The sequence below is a fragment of the Myotis nattereri genome, assembly GCF_964212035.1.
Source record: "Myotis nattereri genome assembly, chromosome: 3".
Lineage (NCBI taxonomy): Eukaryota > Metazoa > Chordata > Mammalia > Chiroptera > Vespertilionidae > Myotis > Myotis nattereri.
The window spans coordinates 174,704,465-174,719,843 of record NC_138077.1 but is presented as its reverse complement, the minus strand read 5'-3'; the positions used below and the strand labels follow the sequence as shown (position 1 = coordinate 174,719,843).

The 15,379-nt window shown below is 44.2% G+C and overlaps 1 protein-coding gene across 8 annotated transcripts in view; it reads left to right on the top strand.

The window, feature by feature from the left end:
* Positions 1 to 15,379, top strand: part of FGGY (FGGY carbohydrate kinase domain containing) — a 412,099-nt gene that overhangs the window by 259,397 nt on the left and 137,323 nt on the right. For all 8 annotated transcript variants that reach the window (XM_081087572.1, XM_081087570.1, XM_081087567.1 and 5 more), the window contains one exon: positions 11,078 to 11,185. In XM_081087572.1, coding sequence (XP_080943698.1) covers positions 11,078 to 11,185 — 108 coding nt within the window. The remainder of the gene's footprint in view (positions 1 to 11,077; positions 11,186 to 15,379) is intronic.

Below are 15,379 nucleotides of genomic sequence, written 5' to 3'. Positions count from 1 at the left end.
AGGGCTACGATAATCAAAACAGCATGGTATTGGCAGAGAAACAGACACACAGATCAATGGAACAGGTTAGAGAGCCCAGCTATCAAACCACAAGTATATGGACAGATACTTTTCGACGGAGGAGCCAGAAATGCACGTTGGAATAAAGATGTCTATTCAATGAATGGTGCTGGAAAAACTGGAAAGCCACAGGCAAACGAATGAAACTGGATGACAGTTTACACATTTCTGAGTCCCCGTTTTTTTCTCTGTAAACTGGAGGAAATGGCGAAAGCATCATGAAGACGCAACGTAAGAATGTGTAGCAACTAATCAGCATGTAGTAGGTACTTGACATATGTGAGCTGCCTTCCCTCCTGTGTTCGTTTGCAATGCCTTTCTAAAAAAAGACGAGAAGCCATTATAATTGTCATTTGTTACATTGTGAGCTAAATCCATTACTGATTAATAACAGGAAAACTCTATTTAAACTGCTCTCACAGAACTGTAACCCTGTCCTACATGGTGTCATGTGTTTTACAGATCGCTGCTTTTGTCTCCCTCCCCCCATTCCTCTTTCTAAGGAAGTCCAGATGGGCAGGGATACGTTCTCATAAGCTGGAGAGCCTAAGCCGGGGGTGAAAATCAGGCCTGCTTCACACGCAGATGATCTATTCATAACAAAAGCTGCCTCCTGGCCATTGCCCACAGCTGAACACTGTTAGTCTGAAGCCATCATTTCATTTGTTTCTGATTGTCCTGCAGTGTTTACATATCTAAAGTATTAGCCTGGTCTTTTATAGGAGTACAGGCGGAGGGCAAAGCCTCCCAGACCCACTTTCTTTCTGAGTGCCTTTCTTCTGTTAGTCCCTGCCTCTGTGTTACAAGCCATTTCTCTTTTATAGGAACTCATTTACACGGGAAAACAAAATTTAAGTAACTTCTTTTTTTTTCTTTAACATGAGACTCAACATTCTCAAAGAACTGCTATTAAATGTGAAGAGGGGTAAGATGCCCCTAGATATTCCCTTCCTCCGCCCTCCCTCACTCCCTCCTTCCCTTCTTTCCTCCTTCTTTCCTTCCTTCCTTCTCTGTCATATTAGAAAATTGCAAGGGATGTATTCCATTCAGGGCACAGGAGGAGCTGGGCTGGCTCCAGGACAGTGTTAAAGAAGGTGCTATCCACCTCTTGTGTCCTTGACTCTCATTTTTACAACCGTGTTTTCTCTTAAAAAAAAAAAAGTGTCTTGGGAAGGGTATGGACTCTTGAGAGTCATACTTGAGTGTAAATCCTGGTTTTTCCCTATTGGTAAGCCTGGGAACTTGAGTTAATGTCTCTGAAGCTCAGTTTCCTTCTCCATCAAAACTGGGTGTAACGCAGTCTTGCCCAGCACCTTAGGAAGGGGACCATGTGTGCAAGTGTCCCACATAGGGACGGCAGAAGGCTTTAGAACACCTGTCACCCCAGCTGATTGCAGTGGCTCCCTGGCTCACTGGCCTAGTCCAGAATGGTAAGGCAGAGTGGGGCTTGGATGCTGGTGCAGGTGCCGTTGATGTGCTGTCCCTGGCCACACAGTAGGTAGGCAGAGAATGTTGGGCTTCGCATCCTCTTTCTCCATCCCTCTTTCCTGACCCCTTCCCACCCAACCATCCCTACATGTTCACACTCTCATCAGTTTCCTTCCTTATAGAGCAGGTGTAAAGGATAAACTCCATCACCTTGAGCACGTCAGCTGACATTCCATAAACACTGCTAAGTGTATAGCGCTTCTGCAGCCACTCAGTAGGGGAGCTACCCAGGTGTCTGTGCAGAGTTTAATCCTCTTCATCCAGCCCATGTAGCCTTGTCATTTCCGATTCGGCCAGAAATGGCTAGAGAGTTCTGCCCATGAGGATTCCTCAGGTCTAGACCTGGATGGACATGTCCCAAATTCCAGCGCTAAACCTGGGAAGCAGGAATGTGTTCTGTTGGGAAGTATTTCCAAAAGGCAATAATGGATGTGGAGACACGGAAATTCGGACTTTCCTGAGAAGATGCCCTGACATACATCAGCCAAGGCTCTCTTTGCCTTTACACAATATGTTTTTAACAGGGGAAACCCCTCTGGTTTTCCTTATTCCCAGCGATGGATCTTGCAATGAAAAATCAACCCATGTGGGTGATAGTGTCCATTCCCTAGAGCTGGTACAACCTCTGGACCCCGCTTTAGAATTCTAGTCAAGATGGTTTCCATTTACTTTTTAAAATTAAATGCCCACGTGTACTCCAATCCATAAAGAAGAAGTGCGCCTTGGCCAGGATGGAGGTGATGATGTCAACACAGGCTATCTATATATTTCTAGGTCACCGAATGTACCAGGCACTGTACCAAGGCCTATGATAAACTGTGGCATGTTCAATCTGTACAAATCTAAAAAAGTCAAGAATGAACACACCAAGGATCATGATCACACGTCAAGTTAAGATAGAACATTGAGAGTCAAACCAGGAATTCTAAGTCTGATATGTATGAGATGATATCTGAGGCCAGACACTGGTACCAAAGCAAAAGGTCACAACAGGGGAAACAGAGAAACAGAACAGGAAGAGACAGTGTCTGTGACTTAACAGGAAAAATCAGGTATCTGGTGGAGGTGCTGTGTAATAGGGTGCCATGCGCTTTTTCCCAAGGAGAAGGCTGTGTCAGCCTTGTCTGCACCTGCTGGTCAGCCTGGGCAGTGGGGCTGCCCCCAGGCATCTGCTTACCTGCACCCTGAGGCCTGGAAGAAGGAGCTGCTTTTCCTAACAGCTAATACAGAATCAAAACAGGGTGTGGGCTGGGCTGGGTTTTAGAACCACCTAATAATTGGTACCTGCTCACTCCTGGGTGATGTAACAGAAAGAGAAAGGATTCTGATGCTGAGGGACCAACTCACTCTGACATGGGAGCAACAGAGCCAAGAATCCACACTGATGCATACTGCACAGACAGAGCAGCCTTCTTCCTCACTGGCTCCCTCCCTTACCCCCATACCCCCCGCCCCCTCCCTTACAGAAGCCACAGAAGAGACCAATAACTGTTTACCTTCCATAGCTTGTTTGGGCTGTGAGGAAAAATGCAAGATAATATTTCACATCTTTGGAGTCATAAGGCTCTTGGTGCTTCCAAGCTGAAAGCCCGTCTGAGCTCCCCGGAGCCAGTCGGACATGTGCATAGAGAGGCCAAGTGTGGCTCCTTGTCCGCAGGGGAAGGAAAGTTTGGGAAAACTTTAGGAAGGCCTCAACGTTTTCTCAGCTATTCAGTCTCTCTTGCAAAGCAGCATTGGGTGCAGTAATTATCAGTGAGTGAGAAACATATGGATTCCATGTCTATTGTGACCACAGCTGGGTTTCAGAATGATGAAGAATGAGGAATCCAGGGTTTAAGGAATCCAGAAAAGTTTTAAAATAATCCAGGACATTGCAGACACTATTTGGTTGCCTCTCTCTATCCCAAATTCGGGGACTCTCTGGAGAGGGGTGACAGACCTGCTCAGTGCCCTCCTGCCTCTCACCCGGCCAAGCCCCAGGACTTCCCTGTGAACAGGTTTTATTGTTCTTATTTTGCTCCAATGGAAGTAAAGGGGTTGGGTTTCTAGGAGTGGCAAACCCGTTACTGGAGGACCCTTAATGTTTCAGAAACCTCCAAACAGAGGCGAGGAAAAGCTGGGGAGCCTGAATGGTGTTACCACTCACCACTTACAGGTGATTGGACATGCATGATATTCTAGTATTGGTCTTAATATTATGGACATTGCTCTGTTAGTCAGAATTTTAGCCATGCCCTGCATTTGTGTGGTGCTTCAGGTTACAAAGGGTATTATATACATACTACATATCAAGTACATGTTACATACACTTACACACATAACATGAGTTTTGACAGACTACAGTTTGAAAGTAAAGAGGGTTAAGGGAAGATGTAGGAAGGAGCACCTAACCCAGCATTGGGGTAGAAGTCAGGGTTTAGAGTGGCGGGGGGGTGGGGAGGGGGAGAGGCGGGCAACATCTAGCCAGTAGGCTATATAAAGCCCACGAAATCATTTGGTCTGGCCCGGACAAAGTATTAGGGGTGAGTTAGTTAAATGTTTGGTCAAATGTAGCAGGCTAATTTTTGAGTTGGTGATTTTATATGGCCCACGAATGATGTTACAAATATACAAATGGCCCCTGGCAGAAAAAAAGGTTCCCCACCCCTGGCTTAGAGAAAGCTTCCCAGAGCAATGACTTTGAGCTGAAAGACATGTGAGGGTTAGTCATCTGATGGTGAGAGGGAATGCCTTTTAGACAGAGAGAGGAGAATTTATGAAGATGCAGAGATGAGAAAGAAAATGAGACACTTGGGGGATTTCCTAGGTTGCGATGGGCTTGTGGCAGTGAAAAATGATGGGAGCAAAGGATGGGGAAATGATAACGTGTGTGATTAGGCCAGACAAGTAGATAAAAGACAGATCAGAACAGTCTCATGTCATGAGGAACATCTAAAGGGTTTAAGTGGAGAAAATGATATAAGTAGGTGTGTGTATTGGAATGATCATTGTGCTGGAGGTTCGGAAGTTGGAGGCTCTGAGCAAGACTTGTGCAGGGGTGAAGGGTGAAGGACAAAATTTGAGGCAGGGACACCATCTTAATCACTGTTGCAATAATCCGAGCAAGAGGTGATACAGGGCTGGACTGAAATAGTGGCAATGGGGAGAAGCAGAAGAACCTGTACTTGAGAAATAGAGGTGACAGTACATGTGACCTGTGGTGGGCAAAAGAGAGATGAAAAAGTCAAGAATGTTATCCTAGTAGATGGGTAAACAGGGTACCATTCATTGAGATAGGAACCCCAAAACCAGAGTGGCCCAGGGAGGAAGGAGGGCAAGCTCTATTTTAGACATGTTGAGTAGGCATTCAGGTCAAATGTCCAACATACAACCCAAGAGCAAAATCTGAGTTTGAGATAAATATTTGGGACTCCACAGCCTAAAAATTACTACTACACACATGGGAGCAGATGGGCTGCCCTCAGGAGATGTGGTGAGTGAGATGAGCACAGAGGAGGCATGCAGGAGGGAAGAGGATGAAGAGCCTACCAAAGAGACAGAGCGAGCAAGGGCTAGAGGCTGGACCAAACCAGAGACTTTGGGCTCCATATCTTTCCACTGCCCCATAAAGAAATATAATTAAAATGTCTGTTGTTTCACATTTCTTGAGAGCATTTATGTCCTCGAGTATACATTATACCAGTTATGACTCATACAAAACTCTGTGGTAGAGAAGATGATCTCCATTTTTAGATGAAGAAACTGAGTCTCAGAGAAGCTCAAAGGCTAATAAATGACAGAATCAGAATTGAAACCTAGATTAGTCTGACTCCAAGGTCTATCTATGCTCACACTATTAAACCACATTCACTGCTGTACACGTGCCCTCACTCTTTTGTAGGAGAGGCAAATGATTCATTACATTTGAATCTGAGAAGTTCAGACATGGAGGTGACTGCTTAGAGCCCCCATTCATAAACGGAATTCTCTGTGCTCTCTTTTCGTATTGTGTAGTGAGTAGGGAGTTGGCTGGAATGTGTACAAATGGTTTTTTCTAGTAAGATGATAGCACAGTCCATTTGGAAGGAGAGATGAGCCACCACGGAAATACTCGGTCCCACACATGCTTGCGGCTACCCTCTGAAATTCCCAACCTGACTGGAGGCACTCAAAACAAAACCTCCTGCTCCCTCCCAGGACCACTGGCGCCTGGAGCCTGCCTCCTGCCCCTGCCAGAGGCTTAGGCCAACCTCCGGGTGATGGGGAGGGGAGGGCAGAAGTTGATGGTGCTGGAGTTGCTCCCTGCTCTGAGCCCAGTCATCTCTCCCCAGGGAGGTGTCAGCAGGCGCCTGGGCTTTATCACCGCAGGGAAAGTCAGCCGACAGTAACACAGTAACTCAGCGTTGGGTGAAAAGCAGCCAGTGGCATCCACACATGGAGCCAGGTTGGGTGCACACATGAAAAGAGGCAGGAGCACGTGGAGAGGGGCTTCTAATCCCTCCTCTACCACATCTGATCCCTGTGATCCTGGGAAGTTTGCTGATCCTCCCCACACCTGCCTCTTCAGCTGGAAGTGGGCTGTGGAGGTTTAACCCCACACCCTCGCAGGGTAATTGTAAGCCTGGATGCAGATGTCCACTCGCAAGTCACTGGATGTCTGATTTACTTCCCAGCCCGGTGCTGCACCCCAGCTCCTACTAGACTGTAAACTTCAAGAGGACAGGGAGTATGTCCCTTACATGGCTCAGAGGCCAGTGTTTCTACATCTTTTCATGTTTAAAACAGTAGTTTGAATTCAGTGTGTATGCAATAAATATTCGTGGAATATTTATCCAGCTAATATAAGATACTGTAGATAGTAGCCATTAAATACAACCATGAAGGCCACAGTCAAGAAACCCTGCAGTACCCAGCTGGTGTGGCTCAGTGGTTGAGCATTGACATATGAACCAGGAGGTCATAGTTCGATTCCTGATTGGGGCACATGCATGGGTTTTGGGCTTGATCCCCAGTGTGGGGCATGCAGGAGGCAGCCGATCAACGATTCTCTCACACCATTGATGTTTCTCTCTCTCCCTCTCCCTTCCTCTCTGAAATCAATCAAAATATATATTTAAAAAACAAAAACCTGCACTAATCTTGGCCACAGGTCAGAGAGCAGTGGAGGAAAGTGGGTACTTGGAGAAGCTCCAAGAGATTGCCCAGTGCAACCCCATGAGCCCAGGCCATGTAGGGGCAGAGTCTGTGCAGAAATGGCTTGCTGGAGAGTTCTGCTTGACCAGCTGGGATGGAATGACTCAACTTTATGGAATCTTAGAGGATTTTGAAGACAAAAAAAGATGTTAAACATCTCTAGTCTAATTTTATTTATTTTACTAGAGGCCCGGTGCACGAAATTTGTGCACTGGGGAGTGTACCTCAGCCCAGCCTGCACCCTCTCCAATCTGGGACCCTTCGAGGGATGTCTGACTGCCGGTTTAGGATCCCTGTGGGATTGGGCCTAAACCTGCAGTCGGACATCCCCCTCACAATCCGGGACTGTTGGCTCCCAACTGCTCACCTGCCTGCCAGCCTGATCATCCCTAACCACTCTCCTGCCAGCCTGATCAATGCCTAACTGCTCCCCTGATGGCCTGATCGCCCACAACTGTCCTCCCCTGCCAGCCATCTTGCGGTGGCCATCTTGTGATGACATGGGGGCAGCCATCTTATGATCACTTGGGGGTGACTATCTTCTGACGATATGGGCGCAACCATCTGTGACCACATGGGGGCGGCCATCTTGTGCAAGGGCATGATGGTCAATTTGCATATTACCTCTTTATTATATAGAATATGTGAGGAGAAAATAGGTCTAGAGAGGAAATAAGTTGATAGTTCATAGCTTGGATCCTGACTTCCTTCTCTACTATTTACTAGTTATTTAATCTTCTTCACCTTCAATTGGTGGAGTATAACAATAGAACCTACCTCATTGGGTTGTCATGAGTAGAAAATGTGACAGTGTCTCTAAAGAGCCTGGAAGCTTCTTTGGCACAATAATAAGCACACAATAACTTTATCAATTACATTTTATTATTTCATTCTTATTTCTCTATTGTTATTGACTGACTTAGAGAGTGGTTTCACTGAAGCTTTTTCCCACCCACAGTTGTTTAAAAATTGATTTTTTGACAAGCAGAACAGTATGTTGAGGCAAAAATACACCCATCCTTCAAACTGTATGCTCTTTTATTTAAAGTAAGTTGCAGAACTTTAAGCTAAGCCCTCATGAAAATCAGAATGCTTGTTCAACTTCATGACTCCGAGCCTTGCCCACACAGCCCTTTCTGCCTGGATGCTCCTCCCTCTCTGCCTACGGAAACACTTACTTCTCCAGTCCGAGCTCCCAGGTGGCCGCCTCTGGGAAGTGCTCACTCTTTTCCAGGCAGTTTGGGCTCCTACCATGTTCCTCTCCTACCTTACTTAACAATTGGCTTATTTTGTTGTAATTTTTATGTCTGTCTGGTCAGACTAGGAGCTCCTTGAGGAAAGGGACTACACCACATTTATTACTATTATTGTTATTATAATATTATTATTATTATTTTCCTTATTGTTACAGCCTTGTTATCAATCTCAGTGCTGGCATGTACTGTGCAGCCAAATGTTTTATTTCATTGTGGGTTTCAATAACTTATTTATATTAAAGAATATGTCAAATGTCTGCATACAGTAACAATACTAAATTGAATAACCATGTACCAACGCCTGTGAAAAGCAATATTATGCAAGAGAATATTGCCACTATCTTTTTAGTTCAAATTTTAACTATAAATGTTAACTATCCTCTTGTTGTATTTTACTTAATATTCTAGCTCTTTGAAGCAATTTTGGATCTTTATTTGAACTTGCCCATTATAAACAATCCTCCAAGTTTATACCACCTGAAAATATAAGCTTTGCTTCCATATCCTCTTCTGCTTCATTAGCAAGAATATTGACTCAGTAGACCAAGGAAGAATCTAGAGACCTCCTTGCATGGTTGCAAGGATATGATCATTCAACCCAGTCACCTGACTGGTCCATCACACACGCCACATTTCAAGGAGAACTAAGGTTTGCTTGGTATTTAACACAAATGATACGCTATTTATATGTGATAACTTATTAATCTTTATAAAAATTCTCCAATATTCATATCATTCCTACCATTTGGAAATGGGGAAACTGAGGCCCAGAAAGATTGCCTTGTGTGAGATCCCCTATAAGCATGGCACAGGAATTAAATCACTTAATCCTCATAAAAAAGCAAAACCAGAACTGGCTAGAATGGCAATTGGGAATAGAATCAAGATATGACTTTGACTTAATCATGCTCTCTCCTTGTTTCTTCACAAATCTATCAGGGAAAACCTATCAAAAGTCTTTTGGAAATGAAGATTCCCTGACCTACTTGTGTTTAAGGCCAGGTTCCTTCCGTTTGAGTGAGTCCTTGTTGGTTCTAATGGCTCTTGCTTTCTGCCCTTGAAAGGCAAATGAAGGATTCAAGTGGCAACCTAAAATCATGACCATATTTTGGCAGAGCTGTATCTAGAACCTGTAGAGTGTGATGCCTGGCTGCTTTGTATTTTTATCACTTTGGGCATCTTATTTAACTCTCTGCCTCAGTTTTACACACCTGTAAAATAGGAATAATGATAGAATCTTCCCTTAGGACTTTTATGAGAATTAAGTGACTTAATTCCTGTAACGTCCTTAAAATAAGGCCTTTAGTCAGTACCCACTCAATCTTAGCTGCTGTTGTTGCCAACAGCACCGTTATTAGCGGGAAGTCAGTGTCCTGTACAGACACCTGTCATCAGCAGAGCAGAATGAACTCTCTTCTTTCGGGTAGAGAGCAGCCTCGAGACCAAGATAGCCATCAGCATGCAAATAGCTTTCACAAAAATATTTTTAAATATTTAGGTTGATTGCAGAGGATTAAAGCACTCATTAATGTACAAATGTGCTTTCTTTTTCTCCCTCAAAACAAGCTGTACTCAGTTCCTCCACAAGCGCAGGGCCTGGGAGTGTTGGGAAGTGCTGTGGAAAGCATACTGCTGTGTCTCTGCTGCCTTGCTTTACCCAGGATGTCTGATGAGAAGTATGTGACTCCAAATGTCTGAGCACAAATAGGAGTCCACTCAGATCTTGCTCCCTGGACAGAGCCAGGCAGAGCCTCCTGCTGACCTTTCTGAGCAGCAGAACCACAATCTTCTACAAAGTCCTACTGTTTCACCTCAACTGGCGAAATCCTCTAAGTCTAAGCTCATGTCCATTCTCTAAGAAGCCACCTCTGGACCACCTCCCTCCTCACTCCCGGTGCCCCTCTACATTTTCTGTTTTTCTCTACCATCCTGTGGACCACACTGTGTGTGTGTGTGTGTGTGTGTGTGTGTGTGTGTGTGTGTGTTTAAAATATGTTTTTATTGATTTCAGAGAGAGAGATAGAAACATCAATGATGAGAGAGAATCATTGATTGGCTGCCTCCTGCACACCTCCTACTAGGGATCGAGCCCACAACCCAGGCATGTGCCCTGACAGGGAGTCGAACCGTAACCTCCTGGTTCATAAGTCGACGCTCAACGACTGAGCCACACCGGCTGGGCCACACTGTGTTTTGTTTGTTCATTTCCTTGGGGCTCCCTTTAGATAGGCAGCTTCTTGAAAATAAGAACTCTAATTTATCTCTGTGTCCCGAGGAGCCAACAGAGGGAGATGGCATGCTGTGGGGTGATTAGTAAGTACTGGTAGAAGGAAGGTAATGTATCACTTATGTATTACCAAAAAAATGCTAGGTAACAAACAAACACAGCATCTTAGTGACGTACAATAGGACGTGTTTTTGTTCACAGGTCCCTCAGGGCAGTTCTGGTGATCTGGGCTTGTTAGCGGCTGGTCGACTAGGAGGGTTTGCTGATCTTGTTTTTGCTCTCGTATATGTGAAATGTCACCTGCAACGGCTGGGCTGACGCAGCTCTGTTCATGACTTTCCATCCAGTAGGCAAGCCTGGGCATGCTCTCATGGCAGAGGTAGAGGAGCCAGAGGAAGAGCAGAGAAACACACAGGCCTCTTGAGGGTGAGGCCTGGAAAACTGGCACAGTGTCTCCTCTACCTCATTCTGTTGGCCATAAACGGCCAGGCTGGCCCAGGTTCAAGAGGTGGGGACCCCACCTCTCGATGAGAGAAGCTGCAAGGCCACTTTGCAAAGGGGGTGGATACATGGGTGGGTGGGAAATGGGCAGCATGTTCACAATCAGTCTGCCATGGAGAGGGAGCCAGCAAGGAAAGTTTTCATTCTTTTCTTCTGATCTCTTTTGCTATCCTGGCATCTAGGTGGATTTATCAGAAAGGTTTCCACAGATGAAACCATGCCCTTCCTTTAGAGGGAGTGACTTCCCTCCCATGAAAGCTGTTTAATAAGAAGCGAAATGCCATAGTCATGTAATCACTAGACAGGAGGATGAGAAGGCTCCTTATAGCCCTAAAGGTCAATATTTTCACATGCCTTGTCTCTTTCTTTCCAGATCAGCAAAGACCCGATTTTCGTACCAGGCGTCTGGGGCCCTTATTTCTCAGCCATGGTTCCTGGGTTCTGGCTGAATGAAGGTGGACAGAGTGTGACTGGGAAATTGGTAAGTTGACACTTTTTTCATTATGATCTGTAACGTTTTTACACCCATGACCAGCTCATTTGTCACACTACCCATACACTGAGTATCTTGGGAGGTTTGCAGGGTCCTAAATCAGAAGAATTAACTTTCTGTTAGTGTGCAGTCTAACCTGTGGAGCATACGAAGCACATGCTTGCCAAAGGAATAAATGTCAGTCTGGGTGGTGATAACTAACCCATCTTCTCATCTATCTTTCACCCAACAATCCTTTCATCATGGTAGCAAGACTGATATTGTATTTTGTGAAAAGGACCATGGTACTCCCCGGCCCAGATCCTTCAGTGGTTCCCCATAGCCCTGAGGACATAGTTCAGCAGTTTTCTGTGTGCATCATTCCCTTGTGGTGTTTCCCCTCCAGCCCCACACCTGTACTTGTCACCAAGGCTAGATTGTCTTCCTCATATCTTCCCCAGGACTTAGATTACTCCACTCCTCTGTGCCTTTGTGTGTGCTTTTCTCCTGCTCCAAGAGTTCTTTACCACCTTGATCCTTTTACTTGTCCTTTAAGACACAACTCTGCTTCTTACCACATTCTGTTATACTTATTAGTTTACTAATCTGCCTTTTCCAGGAATCTGTGAGCTCCTGAAAGGCAGGAATGCTTCTCTTTGTATCCAGCTCAGTTCTTAGAAGGTACTTGCTGAAAATTTGTCAAATTCCTGCAGTTGTCCAACAGGGAAGACAGAAATCCAGAAACATGAACTGAGCACTGTGCCAGAGGTACAAGGCACAGAGTTGGCACAAAGCAGGATTAAGAGACTCTTTTCAGGGAAGAAGGCATTAGTGCTGAGCCTTATACGATAAATAAGAACAAACGAGGAAAGAAGGGTAGGAACACTCTTCTAGGCAGGAGAACTGGCATAGGAACAAAGACATGGGAGTGAACATAACAAGGCATATTTGAGGGTAATTGAAAATGGTCCAGAATTTCAGCTGTGGCATAAACTTGTCTTAGAAGAATGACTTACCATAAAAGAGAGTTGGGCAGGGACCACATCATAAGAATTCCCTGTAAAGCGTGCTAAGGAATTGAATTTTATCTACTTGACCAAGACCAAGGGGAACCAGTGAAAGGTTGGAAAAATGGACAGGAATGTTCAGATCTCAGTCGTAAAACATCTGGCTAGCAGCACTGAGAAGAAGGCCTGAGGACATGTGGCTGGAGGCAGGGAGGCCAGTTTTAGTAAGTTCACCCACAGACCAAAAGCCATGAGGGCTTGGATGAGGATGGTGGTGCTGATGACTGAGGTAAGATCGGCTGGCCTCGGAGGGATTAGACCTGGAAGGCAAGAGAAAATGAAACTTAGCCTCACTTACCCAACCTCACATTTACTATGTTACATAGAAATCATCTGTTTATAGTCTGATTCCCCACCAACTCTTCTAAATTATTCAGTCAAATTAAAAGTGATCTGCCCAGCCTGCATGACTCAGTGGTTGATCATCGACCTAAGAACCAGGAGATCATGGTTCGATTCCTGGTCAGGGTACATGCCCGGGTTGCTGGCTCGATCCATAGTGAGGGGTGTGCAGGAGCCAGCCAATCAATGAGTCTCTCTGATCATTGATATTTCTATCTCTCTCTCCTTTTCCCTTCCTCTCTGAAGTTAATACAAATGTATATTTTTTAAAATGTGATCTGATCCAAGAAAAAAGTAGACAAAAAAGAACCAAAGAAAAAATATTTTTAAGAAGTGATCTGATCCAGAGCTGGATGGAGATGCAAGAACCGATTAATGTCCATTTCTCAGTGTATTGCTATTTTATGCTTAGCTGCCTCAAATTCACTTTTAGAGTCAGGGGAAGCATAGATGGTGGATGGCTTCAAAGAGCATATTCTCTGCCCTTGCTCTTGTGACAGGCTACAGAGACGAATTAAATGAGTTAGACCCCCACCACTCCCTGGTTTTAAGGAGCTCCTTGTCTAGTAGGCAGACTCAGTGAGTGTAAAGTAAATAACATCTGATTGGTCTTCATAACCAGTGCTGGAAATGTCCGGGAGTAAGACATCACTGTATGTCTATGGCACGTTGGGACTGGAACTTTACACCCTCCTGTTTAAACCAGGGCCATGTATTTATACAGCTTTCAATGTAAATATCTGTTCCTTTTCTGTGACACATTGAAACCCATTACTGAAATATAGCCTTTGTTAACCTTGCATCATGGTGCCATCACCCTTAGCCGACCCAGAACTCATAGAGAACACAGCCCAGAGGCTTTTTACAGCAAGGATAAGGATCCAGTAAACCAAGTCTTTGTGCCGGATGCATTGTCCATGGAGCTGTCCATCAACGGGTTTTCAGAGGCTTAGTATGCAAATTGAACATCTGTGTCAGGCTGGAAATGCTTTTCCCAGTATTTGACTCCAAGTTTGCTCTGTTGCTATGGATATAAGCCATCTACATCCAAACGTTATGTTATTGCAGAGAAGAGTTGCTTATTCCTCCTTCCTGAGCCAGAATTTAAATAAAAATGGTAATCTCTTTACCATTAAAAAACCTTCCATAATAGTCCAGGATGGTTTTCCATAGGAGTCATGGGAATTCTTGGCCTTTATCTGGTTAGTTGATTTTGCACCATCAAGCAATCAGGTTGCATTTGTAGTTCCACGTTGGGCAGTTCTATATCTGTAGTTTCCTTGGATATATGGATGAGGCATGATTGACTCATGGCTTATGGAGAGTGAAATCTTAGGAAATCTAAACACTAGAACAGTGATGACGAACCTTTTGAGTTCGGCGTGCCAGCATTTTGAAAAACCCTAACTTAACTCTGGTGCCGTGTCACATATAGAAATTTTTTGATATTTGCAACCATAGTAAAACAAAGACTTATATATTTGCTATTTATTTTATATATTTAAATGCCATTTAACAAAGAAAAATCAACCAAAAAAATGAGTTTGTGTGTCACCTCTGACACGCGTGTCATAGGTTCGCCATCACTGCACTAGAATAATGGGGTGAAATCTGAATCAAGAAGAAAACAGACTGTCTACTAAAGCATCAGTCCAGGGAGGGCAAGCAAAGAGATAGAAACAAAAAGTAAAATAAGAATAACAATAAGAATAACCATCATCGCACCTTACTGAGTGTGTTGTTTATCTATGGGAAGGATTTGTGTATATAATCTTGTTAATCCTTGAATGGTATTCAAAAGAGTCACAATGCCTGCTATTTTGAAGGCTTATTTCCCAGATTTCATTCCAAGAGCTTTTCACGTACTATCTCATTTAGTCCTCTCAAAACCCCTGTGAGATAGGAACAGATATTGTCCATGTTTTACAGGTTGAGGATTTGAAAGCTGGAGTAGTAAGCACAGCCCGGAGAGATTACCGATGCCCTCACAGTGGCCTTTTTACATGGTTCCCTTGCATTTCACCTCTCCTTTTCCTTTCCTTATTCTCTTTTGTCCTTTTATGAATTCTGATCTCTGGTTTTACAGCGCATTGCCGTCATAGAGGACACCCTAAAAGGAAATGGCATCTTTTATATTTTGTTTCATATGCACATCGTCTCTCATATGCCATGTCTGAAATTGTCTGTTCATTATTACATTGTCCCGAGTATATTCTAACCACAGTCATAAATACACCATCTAAAGCAGGAGAGAGGAAAATGGAGATGAGAAGCGAAGCCAAGGAGGGAAAAGAAGAAAGTTTAGAAAAACAAAAATGATATAAACTCTAGATTTGAAAAATAGATATTTTGTTTCATTTCTACAATTAAATACAGATCTTCCATCACAAAGCAAGTTCTTCATTCCAAGCATGTGGATAAATTGGTACTTTGCAAAAAATGTCCATCTGGTTAACTTCAGGATGAAGAAAAAATAGGATAGGATCTTTTCTGGCTCTGGAACCCTTGCTGTTTCATCTGACTGAGATTTGGACTCATTTTTTACTCATTTCAAGCTTGTGCCTCTAATATTTATTTCCCCTTAGAAAAGCACACACCCGCACCCCACAGATGATTGATTTCAGTTACATCAGTCAAGCTCCCATCAAGGATTGTCTCGTGCTTGTCAATACTCTCTCCAGAACACTTGTGCAAAACACATTGCTTTTAGCCCAGACTTTTTCCACAGAACTTAAACTCACTGCATCCAGATGCGGAGCTCATTTCCAACTGGACCTTGGCCATCTCTCTCTCC